This window comes from Onychostruthus taczanowskii, unplaced genomic scaffold, assembly GCF_017590055.1.
Source record: "Onychostruthus taczanowskii isolate IOZ18803 unplaced genomic scaffold, ASM1759005v1 scaffold133, whole genome shotgun sequence".
NCBI lineage: Eukaryota > Metazoa > Chordata > Aves > Passeriformes > Passeridae > Onychostruthus > Onychostruthus taczanowskii.
The window spans coordinates 416,452-431,776 of record NW_024498496.1 but is presented as its reverse complement, the minus strand read 5'-3'; the positions used below and the strand labels follow the sequence as shown (position 1 = coordinate 431,776).

Sequence of the window (15,325 nt, the reverse complement as noted above, 5' to 3'; positions counted from 1 at the left end):
ACTTATCTTTCTCATAAATACTCTTTTTTTTCCTACTTAAGGCAAGATCATAGCCTTATTTGAAGACAAATTAGGCTCAGAAATTAATAATTTCTTGGAGTTTTTACTTTCAGTGTTTTTTCATATCTTTTTAATATTACGTTTTCTCACATTTTCTTTGCTATATCAACTACATGTACAGCATTTCTATTTCACTATAGTAGTAGCATTGTTTATTTTTGCTATTTGTTTTTTGTTTTGAGACAATGCACTAATGCTCTGTATTATATAAATACATTATTTTAAAACAGTCTGCAAAATGTTTTGTTTACCTTACAAGAAAAATAAATCTGTGCATGCAATATTCTTTTGTATGTTAACAATTAATTCTGTTGATTGCTGACTTTAAGAGATGATACCAAATGCCCTGGTAGACTTTAGTATGCACAAGGTCTGGTTTTTGTTGTAGTGATTAGTGACAGGTTTTGTGCATGTGACTGGCCACAAGTGAAGGAAATTATAATTCAGTTTACTGAATTTCCTTCACTTGTCTGTGTCTTCAACCTGGTCATTATGTGGTAATGTGACATAATGATCCTACAAAATCTTTGCTTTTTTAATTTTAATTGAAGAATGAAGGTAACTGTTTGTTTTGTTATGTAACATGTAAATGATTATCCATAAAAAAATAGATACCTGGTCTTCAAACAAGCATTCAAGATGAGTGATCTTGCTGTACATTGAAGAGATCTCCTGAAATGTGTAGAGAGAAATTGTGCAAAGTCCTTAGGAAGATCATTCTTGTAGACTGCTGAAAGGCAGCTGTGACAAGCTTAATCCTGATTTTCCTGTCTTACCTTTCTTGGTGTGCTAGACCACAGGAAGCTGTGAAGGATATGTTCACTATCAAAAGCTAAATATGTATGTTAAATAAGTAAGTTCTCAAATCTTTCTTTTTTTTCTTGCAGAACTATAATTGCTTTATTGTTTTACATCTTCTCTGACCAGTCAAGAGCTAAAATCTTCTTTTATATAAAATGCACAGAGTTGGTAGAGTGGCAGAAGGACTATACCACATCTCTTTTATAACAGTTACATATATATGCATTGTTCAGTCTTTTATGCAATGAACGACAGAATAAAGTTTTGGGAAGAAATATGTACAAGGGGTATGGGTGGGTGTTAAGGGGTGTTTTCTGCAGCACCATGGCCAGCATGGTTGTCATTTCCCAATGTCTTCTCTCCTTATTCAGACTTTCTAGATTTATGAAAACATGAATATAAGATTACATATATCAGTTTTGAAAATAAAACTTTTAATTATATGTTTGAATTAAAAGCTTAAAGGATTTTATGTTGGAAAATTGGGCTTTGCTGCATAGTCTATTGCTTCATAAAGCAAATTTGCTAAACTTCTCTTTTAAAAAAAGCTTTTTTTCCAGAACTTTAAATAAAATGTGACAGAAAAACGTTGGGATTTTTGTGCTTGAAAGTTTTGATGGTTGATTTCCCTGAACTGAGTGGATTACTACCCATGTTAGTTACTCATTTAAGTAATTTTAAGTGCATGGTGTATTTGTAGAATCCTGTTTCAATTTTAATTTTGACCTGTAAAAAGTGAGCGTCCTTGCAGTATTACTTTTCCAACTAGGACATTATCCCTCTGTAGTATTAAAATAAAAGTAACAATGTCCTAGATAGATGTAACTCTGGAAAGGTAGATGTAACTCTGGAAGTTTCTAATTTTTCTTCCAGCTGTTTCCTCATATGCTATATCTGTGTACCAGGATTATTGTAGTACTAGTACAAACTAACAAGATTTAGGTCTAATGCAATGATAAATAAATGGAATTTATGTTTTCAGGGAAGATGGTTCCACCGGAAGCAAGCAGTAAAGGAATTGCATGGTACATTGTTACGACTGCTTAATGAACTGTTACCATGGGAACCAAAGCTAATTAAAGCATTTCAAAGAAACAGGTAATTATCTGCTCTTTTTTTTTTCAACAGTGGTGCATGGGATGAAAAACAGAACCAAATTTACCTTTTAAATACTGATCGATAAGTAAGCTTCTTAAATAAATAAAATTAAAATACTTTGAGGAGAGGAGTGAGGCCCTGGTAATACTTTAGTTGGAAGAAGTATCTTACATTCCAGAGTTACTTCTCCAAAAAAATTTGAGCTTAACCTGGTAGTGTTTTTTTCCTCTAAAACACTCTAGAATCCTTAAGCATGCTGATCAATAGTATATTGCAAGACCGCTAGGATTTGTGTTTCTGCTTATTTGGTTAAGAAATGCTGAAAACCTTTCTCTAGAGAACTATATTGGGCTTCTTAGAATACTCTGACTACTTACTATGTAAAGCTACCTAAATTAACTCTTAATGAATTCTCCACAGAGCAATTCTTGAAGCATTGTTTTGAGGTCATTGTAACGCAATAAATTAGAAGTGCATCTGGAAAGAAGTATGTCAGAGGAATATGAGTGAAGTAGTGACAGGTTTAAATCTAGTAAAGTGAAAGTATTAGGAACATTGAAGGTACTACTCTGATTATAAATCATGGAGAGATTAGATACTGTCTTGAAGCTCGGTGCCATTCTTACCTCTTAACCATACAGCTGTTGCTATAATTGCAGCTTAGTTTTGCCATGTAGACAATTAAAAAGCAAGGAATGATTAGAGGCTAGAGGCTTGAACTCCATGACAAAGGATAGGAAAAGAGGCTTCTTAAATGTTGAGTGTGAAGGAAGCAAGTTACACTGTTTTGTGGTGCAGAGTTTATGCTGGAAAGTGTAAAAGGTGTTATGTTTAAAAAAATACAAAAACATAACACCAAAGATATTACATTGGTTCCTCAGTAGCTCATTTTGTGAATATCATCCATGAATTAAAATTCTTATTTGGAAATTTGGGATATTGTTGAATATTTTGCTTTCAATAATGGACCCAAATACAAGTTTTGGGTTTTTCCTATTCCTTTCTCTTCTATTTCCTGTTCATTTTCTCTAACTGTTAATTTCTTCCTGTCTTCTGCAATTTAGAATCCTTCTGGAGACATGGCAGATAGTATTACTGTCAGCAAGAATTTAGTTTTCCAGTATGTGAAGTTTACAATTATACCCTTTTTGTAAGTTCTGTTGTGGAATGGTTTGGTGCTCAGTATTCTTGTCTGTCAAATTACAGAATCATAGAATGGTTTGGATTAGATGGGACCTTAAAGATCACCCAGTTCCAATTCCCCTGGGCAGGGGCACCTTTTGTAAATGAAGTTCCACAAAACCCCAACTAATCTGGCCTTCCAGGAATGAGGCTTCAACAACTTTTCTGGACAACCTCACCATTCAAAATTTCTTCCCAATTTCTAATCCAAACCTACTCTCTTTCTATTTGAAGCCATTGCCCCTTTTCTCACTACAAGTTCTTGAACAAATCTCTCTCCCTTCCTTTTTTGAAGGCTCCCTTCACGTACTAGAAGGCTGCAATTAGGTTTCCCCGAAGCTGCCTCTTTTCCAGGCTGACCAATCTCTCTCAGTCTTTCTGCACAGGCAAGGGAAAATATTAAATAACACTGGTCCCCATATGGACTTCTGAGGCACACCACTTGTCACTGATGTGCATTGACCACAACCCTCTGGATGCCACCATCCAGCCAATTTCTCATCCAGCTAACAATCCACCCAACACATCCATCCCCTTCCATTCTAGAAAGAGGATACTGTAGGGGCCTGTGTAAAAGGCTTTACAAATGTCCAGATATATGACATCTGTCGCCCTTCCCTTGCCCACTGATGCAGTCACCCCACCACAGAAGGTCACTGGGTTGGTCTAGCAGTACTGTCCTTGGTGTAGCTGTGCTGGCTGTCCCAAATCAACTCCCCGTCCTATGTGTGCCTTAACATTGTTTCTGGGAGGATCTATTCCATGATCTTCCCAGACACAGAGGTGAGGCTGACAGGCTGGTACTTCCCAGAGTCCTCCTTTCTACTCTTTTTTGAAGATGGGTACAATGTTTTCCTCTTTCATATTACCCAGGATTTCACCTAACTTCCGAGACATTTTCAAATATCGTGTAGAACAGCTTGGCAAATACATCAGCCATTCCTTCAGGGCTCTGCTTAGCATCTCATTGGGCTGCACAGACCTCTGTGCACTCATGTTCCTTAGGTGGACATGAATCTAATCTTTACTTACAGTGGGAAGACTTTGTTCTCCCAGTCCCTCTCCTACTGTCTATCCTCTCAGAAGATGTGGAAAGAAGTGTTGCCCTTGAAGACTGAAGCAAAACGATGTTGAGTACCTCAGCCTTCTCCTTATTCACTGTTACCAATTTCCACCCTTATTTATCAGAGGGAGTCACCTTCCTTTTGTGGTTAATGTGCCTGTAGAAGCCCTTCCTGTGTTCTTTGCCAAGATCAATTCCAGTTTTGCTTTGGACTTTCTTACCCTGACCCTGCACAACCAAACTTGATCTCTTCAAGGTCTCTTCAAGCTCTTTCTGGGTCACCAATCCTAGCTTCAATGGCCTGTCCATTTGCTTCTTTCCCTTCAGTCTGATTAGCAATTCCCTACTCAGTCCTGCTGTTCCCTTGCCTTTCTTGCCCAGTTTCTTGCTCCTGGGGATTACCAGCTCTTGCCCTCAGTGGAAGACTTCCTTAAAGCCTGCTCTGTTTCATTCCCTTGTCCCTGAGGGAAGTCTCCCAGGATCTCTCTGGCTATCTCCTTGAAGAGCTGGAAGGCTGCTTTCCTAAAGGTCAGGGGCCTAACTTTATTCCTCGCCTGCCCATACCCCTCAGGACTGCAGACTCCTCCAGCAATGTGCGATCACTGCAGCCCAGACTCCCTCCAACCCTAATGTTCAAGATCAGCTCACTTCCACTGGTATCCATTAGATCCAGGATTGTATCCCCTCTGGTAGGGCTGCTGTCTGTTCCTTTGCTCCAGAAGGTATCACTCATGCTTTCCAAGAGTCTCCTGGCTTGCCTGCAGCTTACTGTGCTGCTTTCCCAGCAGATTTTAGGATGGTTGAAGTGCCCCAGCAGGAAAAGAGCCTGTGAGCATGATGCCTCCTGTAGCTGGAGGAAGAAGGCTTCATCAATAGGGTACCTTTGATCAGGGGTCTGTACTTAAAGCCATCCACAAGGTTCCCTTTGTTGCTTTGGTCCCTGATCCTTACCCACAGTCTTTTGACCTGCTCGTGGCTACTCTTCGGAGACAGCACTTCACACTCAGTCTACCTCCTGATGTAGAGGACGACCCCTCTGCCTCTCTCTTTCCTCACCTGTCTGTTCTGGAGAGCCTGTAGCCATCAATAGTCACACTCCAGTCACATCCCACCAAGTTTCTGTAATGGCAAGAAGATCATAACTTTCTAGGAGCACAGTGGCTTCCAGCTTCTGGTTGCCAGTGTTGCATCAATGTGGTTATAGAACACAGAACAGTCATACAAAGTGTATTAAATGCTATACATGAACTGTGATTGATAGGAGTAAATTTTAGTCTGAAACAGGGTAGTTGAGATCTTATGTGTGTGCTGGTAGCTAGAGAAGCATGCACTTGGAGTGCAGGATAACTTCAGAAATTAACTGAATGCAACTTGTGTTTTTAGTATGAATGTTTTAGTCTGTAGCCCTCATTTATTCAACAAGAAAAGCCTGAGTATTTCCATTACATAACTGGACATACACATAGCATACCAGGGACCAGGTCCATCTGAAGAATGATGTTTACAAATCATGGGGAGAAAAGAAAGATGGATGGGAGATTCTAGGTGGTCACTGTCTTGGTCTGACTCATTATGCAGCTGCTAGGCAGTTGTGTAGCACCAGTGACAATGGTGAAGAAAGGTGTCATGTAGAAGGGAAAAAGCAGTTGAGCAAAATTTGCTAAAATGGTGTAAACATCAGTTCCCCCATAAGTCTCACTGCAGCTGCTCTGTCTACAGGGTGTCTCAGCAAGGTACTAACATCTACTAGTTGAATAACAGTGTTTAATTTCTAAGCTGTGAAGGGCTTGGCAACATTTCTTCCTCCAGATGCCACAGTATTGAGTGAGAGTCTGGACTTTTCCTTCCTTCCTCTATAATTGTCTTTAACTAGTAGGAGCAAACTTTATGATCAAAATCGTTTTCTTTCCCTTCTGAAAGGTCTTCTGGTCTTTTCAAGATTATGACAGAGTATAATGTTGAATTGTATTGGAATAGCAGCAAGGTTTAAAAGAGAAAGTTACTTGTGCCCACTGATTACAATTGTTCACTGGTCTCACAGCAGAAGGTCCTCAAAGGAAAATGGAAATTACATCCACAAACTTTAGTACAGTAGTAGTTCCCTAGTGTGCTCCTGTGGTTGTTCTACACCTAGACTTCAAGCTCAAAATCCTCATGACAGAGTTGAAGTATTGTCCACACTACATCTTCATACAGGCTTCAATGTCTGCTCTCAGTGAGAGTGTCAAAGCTGGGAGTAAATTACTAGATCTCACTGACCCTTAGAAGCCCCACCTGGCTCTCTATCTACACCACCTGTCCATGGGCTCAGGATCCCATTTCAGGTCATTCTGTAGTCTTCAGTCTCTGCTGGGGGTGTGCCAGTTTCCAGCTCACCTGCAGCAGTTACTGTGCCTGGCCATGGATCCTACTCATCTAGACTGATCTGCAGACTGACCTTCTACCTGCATCATCACTGTGGAGCTGCCCAGAAATCACTCAGCTGGGTCCTGACCCTGGCAGCCATTACTGCACTGGTCCTGATCTTAAACTTTGAATTGACTTTCCAGTTTGATCTCAGACCTGCCTCAGCACCAGGAACTTGCTTGTGGATCTGGGCTCTTGGTTGAAGCCAGTTACTATCCCTAGGCCTGCCCTGTGGCCACATTCAGGGGGAGTGGAATAGCTTGCTGGCTGGTGAGGCTCATACCCTACTAGCTGTGACATCATTTATGGCTCCTCCCTCTACATCTCATAGAGAGCCGCTAGCCTTTGCTGCGTTCAGTGCAAACTACTATTATACTAATGCAGAACAATGAGTAAATTTAAGATCTTACTGTTACTGTCGTAAGGGTTAGGTGCAGAATAGTCTAGATTCTATTCCACACAAGGTGTTAATTGCTATAATCTATTTATTCATTTCCTAAATAATCCTTCTGGACATTGTGTTGGTTAGCACCAGCTGAATCCTGAAGTTCAATGTATTTGTACACTAAAATAGCCACTACATCCCGTGTAAACAACGGTTTAGAAGAAGGGACAATGAAAACATGTACAAGTTAGCACTATCAAGGTAAGTGGATGTGTTTATGAATGGTGTTCAAATGAGTGAAGTACCTATGTATTTCTGTCATGTGCACATTCTTTAGTGGAGTGTGAACCTATGGAACTGATAGCAGCAGCTGTTCTAATGGGCCAGAGATAAGAAAGTGTTCTTAAGAAGAAACTTATGTTGCAGTCTCATAGCTGAGCCAGAGGCATGATGTGTTTAAGAAAAACTATATTTACTTAATTCTCTTCTTGGGGTTGCCTTCAACCTTTTTACAGTTAATACTCAAGTCCATACAGGTATATTTGTCACATGAAAGATGAAGGAGGGAAAGGAATATGGATGCAGTAAAGCAGTGATGGTCATCTGACTAAGTCTTTTTGCTTTTTTTTGTTAGAGGACTTAATGAAATAGAATTCAGCTTTGGTAAAGGGACATGGCTCTCATTTCACATTTTCTGGTTTTGGAGACATGCAGACAGGGCTACACTGTAATTATTTGAAGGGCACAGGCAATCTACACCAACTTTTTGTTTGGCAGCAAATACAAATAAAAATGTTTAAAAGTGTGTTTTTTTATTAAAGTTAGTTTTGTTATTTTTAAGGTCTAGATTGAAGAAGGACTATGATGACTTTAAAAGACATCCATACCATGATAAATTTACCAGAGAATTGTGGAGTAACGATGAAAGTGAAGTTGATTCTGGCAAAGAATCTTTTGTGGTAGTATGCGGTAAATCATCAGAGTCTGCAGAACATATAGAAGTTCCCAAAAAAGATCTCTCAGACAATGGTAAGCATATACTAGAATTCAGTAGCTTGAACTTGATTCAGGAGCTGAATCGAGTTAATTTGGGAACCTGACTTTTCCATGTGACTTTGAGTCCTACTTTTTACCTTAACTCTACCACTGATAATATGAAAATGGCTTGTGGTGCATATCTGTCAAATGTAGAGTTAAAGAGCGCAAATATGACCAATATGAAAATTGTGCTTTATTGAAGTGTTTGCCATTTTTTGTGCTTAACTATATCTGTGATAACATAGTAGATCTGTGTGGAATTTACTTTTGTGGTGGGCTGACCTTGGCCGGCTGCCAGATGCCTGCCCTACCGCTGTCACTCCCCCTTCCTTAAGAGGCTAGGAGAGAAAATAATACGGAAAAGCTTAACAGTCAAGATAGCGATAAGGGAGATCACTCACCAGTTACTGTCACAGTCAAAATAGACTCACTTCAAGAGAATTAATTTAATTTGTTGTCAATTAAGAATAGAGTAGAATGGTGAGAAACAAATACGAAACCTAAACCCCTCCCTTTCACATATCCACCTTCTTCCAAGGCTTATCTTCATTCCCAATTCTTCCACCTCATACCTTGTCAAATATCATAGGAAGGAGGGAATCTGGGGATTGCGGTCAGTTCCTAACAGTTAGTCCCTTCTGCTCCTTCTTCATCCCTGCTCCAGTGTGAGGTCCCCCCTAAGGAATTCAGGGCTTTGCAAACTGCACCATTGTGGGTCCTCTCCATAGGCTAGAGTTTTTCAGCATAAGACTATACTAGTGTGGATCTCCCATGTGCTGCAGTTCTTGTCAGGACCCTGCTTCAGTGTGAGCTCTTCATGGGCTGCAACTTCCTTCAAGGCATTCTACTCACCTGCAGTAGAATGGGGTCCTCAAGCATCTGCAATGTACATACCTGTTCCAAGATGGTCCTCCATGCGAGCAGGTAAACCTGCTTGATTAGGGGTCTTACTGAGTTACAGGGGAATCCATTCCATTCCAGTGCCTGGGACATCTCTTACCCCTCCTTCTTTGCTGACCTTGGTGTCTACAGAATTGTGTTTCTATGTTTTTCCCTCAGTCCTTTCTGTCACATGCTTCTGCAAAGCATTGTCCATGAGACATCGCCAGCTTGGCTGACACGCTCAGCCATGTTCTGCAGTGGATTTGTTTTGGAGCCAGCTGTGTCTGGCACAAGGCAGTTCCTGGCCTCTCTCATCAAAGAGGACCTCCTGCAGCCCCATGCAGTGAAAACCTCAATGCATGGCCCTTCTGTCCACTTGGCCCTCCTCAGCCCTCTTACCACTTCATGCATCCCCTGCTCACTGGCTAGTCCAGCTTGATGCTCAGTATGAAACGCGTCATTCACATCTTTGTCACACAGGCGTCTCCTACTTGCAAATCCACCTGTTAGGCCTGTCCAGACCCCCAGGCCCTCCTGCTCACCAGCTAGTCTAGCTTGAAGTTTATCAGTAAATACACACTCACTGGATGTGGGGAAGATACAGACACTCACGCCCCAGCAGCTGGCACTAGGCCCACAGGCTGTAACTTCTTGCAGCTGTCCTTGCAGCTCCCCTTACCTGTACACATTTCTTATATGGGTTGTACAGCTGTACCTTCCCTTACCCGTCCTGGCTCCTTCTCCAGGATCTCCCCTGTTTTATAATCATATTAGGTTCAGAAAGTTACCTTTCTGCAAGAGGCCTCTACAGTTTCCTGATAGCCCATTAATTGGTGTGATTGGTGAAGTTGTTTCTTGACATTGTCTCCATTTTTGTTTGGTTGGATCTGTGTCTCTGTATATTTTTTTCCTGGCTTTTCCCCTTTTTGCCCTCAAGATAACCTTGCCAAAATACACATTTTCATGCTTTCACATACTGTATTCAATTAATCTAACTGACCAGGCTTGGTTTTCCTCACTGTCTCCCATTGCTGGTCAGGTTTCTGTTCATGTATGTTCTTGTTTATTACTTCCTCCTTTCCTTGTTACCCCCTTTTTGTATAGCAAAGGTCCTTGAACAGATGCCTTTAAAAAATTAGACATTCCTTCCACATAACTTTACTCTTGCAAACTAGTATATTGCCTTTAGTGAGACTCTGTAAAACTGTTTTATAGGGGTATCAGTTACAAACATGTAAAACACAGTTTCTGTTTTAATGTTCCTTGCAGATGAAATGAAACTATTAGAGATGAATTTACCTGCAGGAAAAAACAGAATTCTGAAAAAAGAATCAGCTTCTAAAGAGATACAGAAGACACTGCCTAAATGCATTAAACGACAGTTCAAGCAAAATAGTTGTCTGGATCAAAGCACTAATGAACTTTCTCCAAGGAAGAAAGTTAAACTGAGCACTAATGAGGCTGTGGTCCAGAGTCCAGAAAGTAGCCTGCAGTTGGATAGTTGCTTGACTGAGCTGAAACAATTTGAAGGGTCAACTCTAGAGTTGCTTTCCTTGACAGATCCTGCAACATCAGTATCAAACTTTATGAAAGGGACCAAACCTATCCAGGCCTTGCTTGCCAAGAATACTGGGAACAAAGTGACCTTAACAAATCAACTGTTGCCTCCTGCAGGCATGAACGTTTCTACTTCTGAAAAGACGGTTTTACCACCTTTGGAATCGTCACTGATCAAGCCAGCATTGCCCTGCCAGGCCAGTTCAAAGACTCCTTTACAAATGGTATACAAAATGCCAAATGGCCACTGCGTACCAATAGATGTTCCCAACAGCTCAGTGAAAATTCAAATGCAAGCTATGATTGACCCTAAAAACGGAGAAAAAGTCATGCAACAAGTTCTTATTTTACCTAAGAATTTTCTTCTTCAGCAGAAGGAGGAAGAAATTGTGTCCAAGGATATTCAGTCACTACAACAAAAGTCATTTGAGATGCACTGTACATCTTTACCAAAAATGCCAAACATCAGTGTTTCTTTAACACCTGTTCTGGTGACAAGCCCTGAAAATGACACTCAGTCACCCACTACATTTTTTAACAAGAATACTACCCATTCATCACAAGTGACTGGTCCCATGAACACTACACAACCATTGTCTAGTGTAACTTCAGCAGATAACTTATCAATAATTAAGGTAAGCCAAAGTGAAAGTGACAAATTCAAGACTACAGTTTTGACCGCTACATTGCCTGTGTGTTTGGCTTCACCTACTCTTTCCACAGCTAGCCAGTCCTTGACACCAACAGCATTAAGTGCATCTACAAACACTCATTCTGCCTCTCACAGTTTAGCATCACAGCAGCAAACTGACTCTCTTGAAACTAAGCAAGAGCTAAAGACAGTGTGTGTAAGAGAATCACAGTCTATCCTGGTCACAACACGAGGTGGAAACACTGGAATTGTTAAAGTGCAAACGAACCCAGACCAGATTTCACCTAGTAGTTTATGTCCTAGTTCAGGTTTCACTTATGCGTCTCAACTTCAGGGCTTTCTTGTGCCAAAAACCACAGCAGTATCATGCTCTAGCCTTCCATTTGTAGCAGCAGCCACATCTGATCTCCCACATGTTGGACAATCATCTCCTTCTGGGTTTGCCCCCTCAACAACTTCTTCTGTTAACATTCCAGCTTCCCCTGCTGATTTTACCCAAGCAATGGAGAAAAATACCAAATTCACACTACAGCAGCCAGCTGTTTGGGACTCTTTGTGTGGAGTAAGAGAGGACTCCTGCCATGTGTCTTCTTCTTTATCCTCCATTCCATTAGCTAGCAATTTGGTGTCAGCAGCTCCAAACAGCCTTGTTAGTGTCACTAGCATTGGACAAAGTAATATTGTCAAAATTCCAAATTCTTCTGTGCAGCATAAAGGGGATACTCAAGTGAAAACAAAATCTTTTACACAATCTGAGTCAAATTCTGCAACAAATGGAGAGTTAATCAGTGGTACTCCAGTCCAGAAACTTACATTAATCACAAATCCACCAATTTTGTCTCCCTCTGGGGCAGCAGGAGTCAATATTATACCCTGTCCAGCATCCACTGCTGTTAATGCTCAGAAGCTGGTTTTCATTAACACACAAATTGCCAATGGCCCATCAACTACCAGTCTAGTTGCAGAGTCATTGAAACAGAACCTTCCTTCTTCCCTGACCAAAACCTTTGTTAATGCCATAGAGCAACCACAGTTGGTTTTGATCCCATCTACAGTAGGAGCACCAATAAGAATAAACTCATCACCAGCTATTGCTCAAGTAAAAGATGTGAAAATTGGACTAAATATAGGTCAGACCATTGTAAATACTAAAGGCAATGCACAGGAGGCTGTACCAGTTAATATATTGCACTCTGGCATTTCTAAAGGAGAAGACAAGAAGAGGACAGCCTCGGTCCCATCCTTGACAAGTAGTACTGTGGTTCCTGTTCCAAGTTTTGCTGTGTCAGCTAATGAATCTGTAGGTGTTGCAACAAAAGCTGAAAATGCCTTTACAATGACAACAGCAAATGCACAAATAGAATCTGTTTCAGTAACATCAAGTGGAACTTCCTCTGGGGTGCAGCCTACTGTCTTGATTGGTGGCAGTGATCCCTCAAGAATAAGGCCAGTTCTGGGTAATCGACTTTGCACATCAAATATTGGAAATACTGTGGGTATGTCAACTGTGAAGACAGGACATCTTGCTTCATCTGTGCTGATTTCAACACAGCCAACAGTATCTCCACAGAACTTCACATCTGCTCTGCAATTTCCAGTCATTAGCTTGCCTGGACCTGCAGCCATCCCCCACAAGGTGTTACATACAGTTCCTCAGTTGGCAGCAGTTCCAGCTCCTCTTCCAGTACCAAAAAGACAGTTGCCTACACTGGTTCAGTTTCAGTCATCAGGAATTTCAGCTGCTATGTCAAATCATGCAGGTGTTCACAAACCTCAGAGTGTGTTGCCCCCTCCGTCACCAATTACAGGTGAAGTAATTAGTTTTCCCAGTCTTTCCACCCTACAATGCCAGCAGGTGCCTCCCAGTATAGAGAAACAAAGTCATAATTATGCTTCTGCTTCTGCCGTTCAGATGTCTGAAGCTTCACCCCCTGTAACAAGCAAAACAGGAAGAATTCCATTGAATGAACCTTCCACTCTACAGAAAATAGTCATTAACACTTGTATGCCTTTGGCACCTGGAACTCATATAATGGTTAATGGTACTCGTTTTGTTGTTCCACTACAAGGCCTTGGAGCTGGCAGCCATGTTCTTCTTCTCTCCTGTAATACAAAACAGACTCCTTTAACAATTAACCATGGTCAAGAGCCTCAAGGTGTACCAACTGTTAATCCAATAACCTCAAAAATCATCCTAGCACCAAGTCATTCATTAAGTTGGCAAATACCAAAACATCCTTTGAAAAGCTCTACAAAAATTGTGAACTCTTTTGGAGCTGCAGATGCTTTACCCATCGTACATGCAACACCCCAGATATTTAGTACTCCAGCTAGCTCATGTACTCCACTGTCTGCAGTAACTCTGTCTGTATCTTCAGTGACAAAGTCTCCCATTAATGTAGCTACATCTTCTGTTTCTGCTGTTCATCCTCCAAATTCTCATTTACCAAGCAACGCATCAGTGTTTCAGCTAGATGGTTCTATCAAAAAACTGTTGGTCAGTCCAGAGGGAGCCATACTGAATTCTCTAAATACTTCAGCACCAAAAGTTCCTTCCCTGTCTTCGTCACTGCTTCCTGTTGTTAGTTCCACAAGCAGAAGTGCTACTGCGGTCTTTCCTGCATCTCAGTCATCTTGCCTTGATAAACTTGACAAAGTTGCACCCTGAATTTACTGCAAATGAGCCACTTTGAAATTCTGGGGCATTCTTCAAACTTTGGAAGTTGTTAACTATTGAATAATTTCTTACAATGTTCTAAGCAACTGATTTACTCAATATTAACAAGGTTACAGTTCTTATGTGTTTACCTGTGGGGATGTGGAAAAAGAAAAATTTTAGTTTGTCAGAAGTTTTCAGAAAGTTCTCTAGTAAAGGCTCAGAGATGACCAATTAACTCATTTAACAATTTAGAGAAATCTCACCATTTGCACATGTCCCATCTTACACTACGGACTGTTTGCCAGTGTGTTTATGACAGTATATAGATCCTTTTTATTTGTCAAATTAATTTTTGACTTGTTTCTTTAAAAAAAAAAATATGCATTGTAAAAATGCAATCTACAGTATAGAATTGTACATATTCCTGAACTCCTAAAAACCTGTACTAAACAATATGTACAAAGAACTATGCTGTCTTATTTATGTTTTGTTTACATAATGTATAGTTTTTTAAGTATTTTAGTAACTTTGGACCCGTGTACTGTTTAGCAACAATGCAGAAGAATCTGCATGTAATAAATCAAGTTGCTGTACTGCTTTGTGTTGGCAGTAGTTAAAAATATGTGTATCTGTTACACCATGGGAGAATACAGACATACATACATACATACATATCTTTCTTTTGGTGTATGGTAGAATGAAATTATTTAATCTCTTCTGTTCTCTGATTTTACATTTCACGTGATGTGACAGGATTTGGAAGGAAGGCCTCCTTATTGTTCCTCATGATGTAGGGCAAGATAACCCATACTTCATCCATTCTTAATGGTTTGGTTATGTTGCCTAAATAACTGCAGTGAAATGGTAAGGCTACACATGGCTTCCTATACACCAGTCTAAGTCACACTGATTGCTCTTAAAGACTGCCATGCTTTGTCTTAAAGCTCAAAGATCTGTTGAACAATTCACTGTTCTCTGTTTTACACCCTTGTAGGTATTTCCATATTGTCTGGTAACTATAACAAGGTCACTCACTAAACTTCCATCTAGCCATAACAACTACCCATTTTTTTCACTGGTCATGCTTTCTAGCTCTGTATGTTTTCTTTAGCTTATAAGTGGTCTATCTGGAAGGAAAGTACTAAAACATCACACAAGATTAAAATAAGCTTTATTAGTACTTTGAATGGGGATAATTTACATATTGCATGAACCTTCCCTTTTTATACAGTGTATTCAGTATTTATTGGCTTAGTTTCAGCATTTGATCTGATAAAAACTTTGGGTTATTTTCTGCAGATCTGCTGAGTTCACAGCTGCCTGCTGCAGTGCTCATGGAGATAAGTTTTTTATATCTTTTGTGATTTTGCATATAGAGAAAGGGTGCCCATCTTATAGAAGATGGTGGTTTTAGAATTGTTGTCTTCGTACATGTTGGATTTTTTGTGGAGTTTTTTGTTTGGGGTTTTTTTAGAAATTAGAAGGGAGGATTTCAGAAGAGTTTATGAATGATAGTTGCCTTTTAAATAGCTTTGAAAAAGG

The 15,325-nt window shown here is 40.2% G+C and overlaps 1 protein-coding gene across 1 annotated transcript in view; it reads left to right on the top strand.

Moving 5' to 3' along the window:
- Positions 1-14,392, top strand: part of KIAA2026 (KIAA2026 ortholog) — a 47,646-nt gene extending 33,254 nt beyond the window's left edge. Inside the window, 3 exon segments of the mRNA XM_041396958.1 lie at positions 1,844-1,959; positions 7,837-8,024; positions 10,185-14,392. Coding sequence (XP_041252892.1) covers positions 1,844-1,959; positions 7,837-8,024; positions 10,185-13,792 — 3,912 coding nt within the window. The 3' untranslated portion in view covers positions 13,793-14,392.
- The last annotated feature ends 933 nt before the right edge of the window (positions 14,393-15,325 follow it).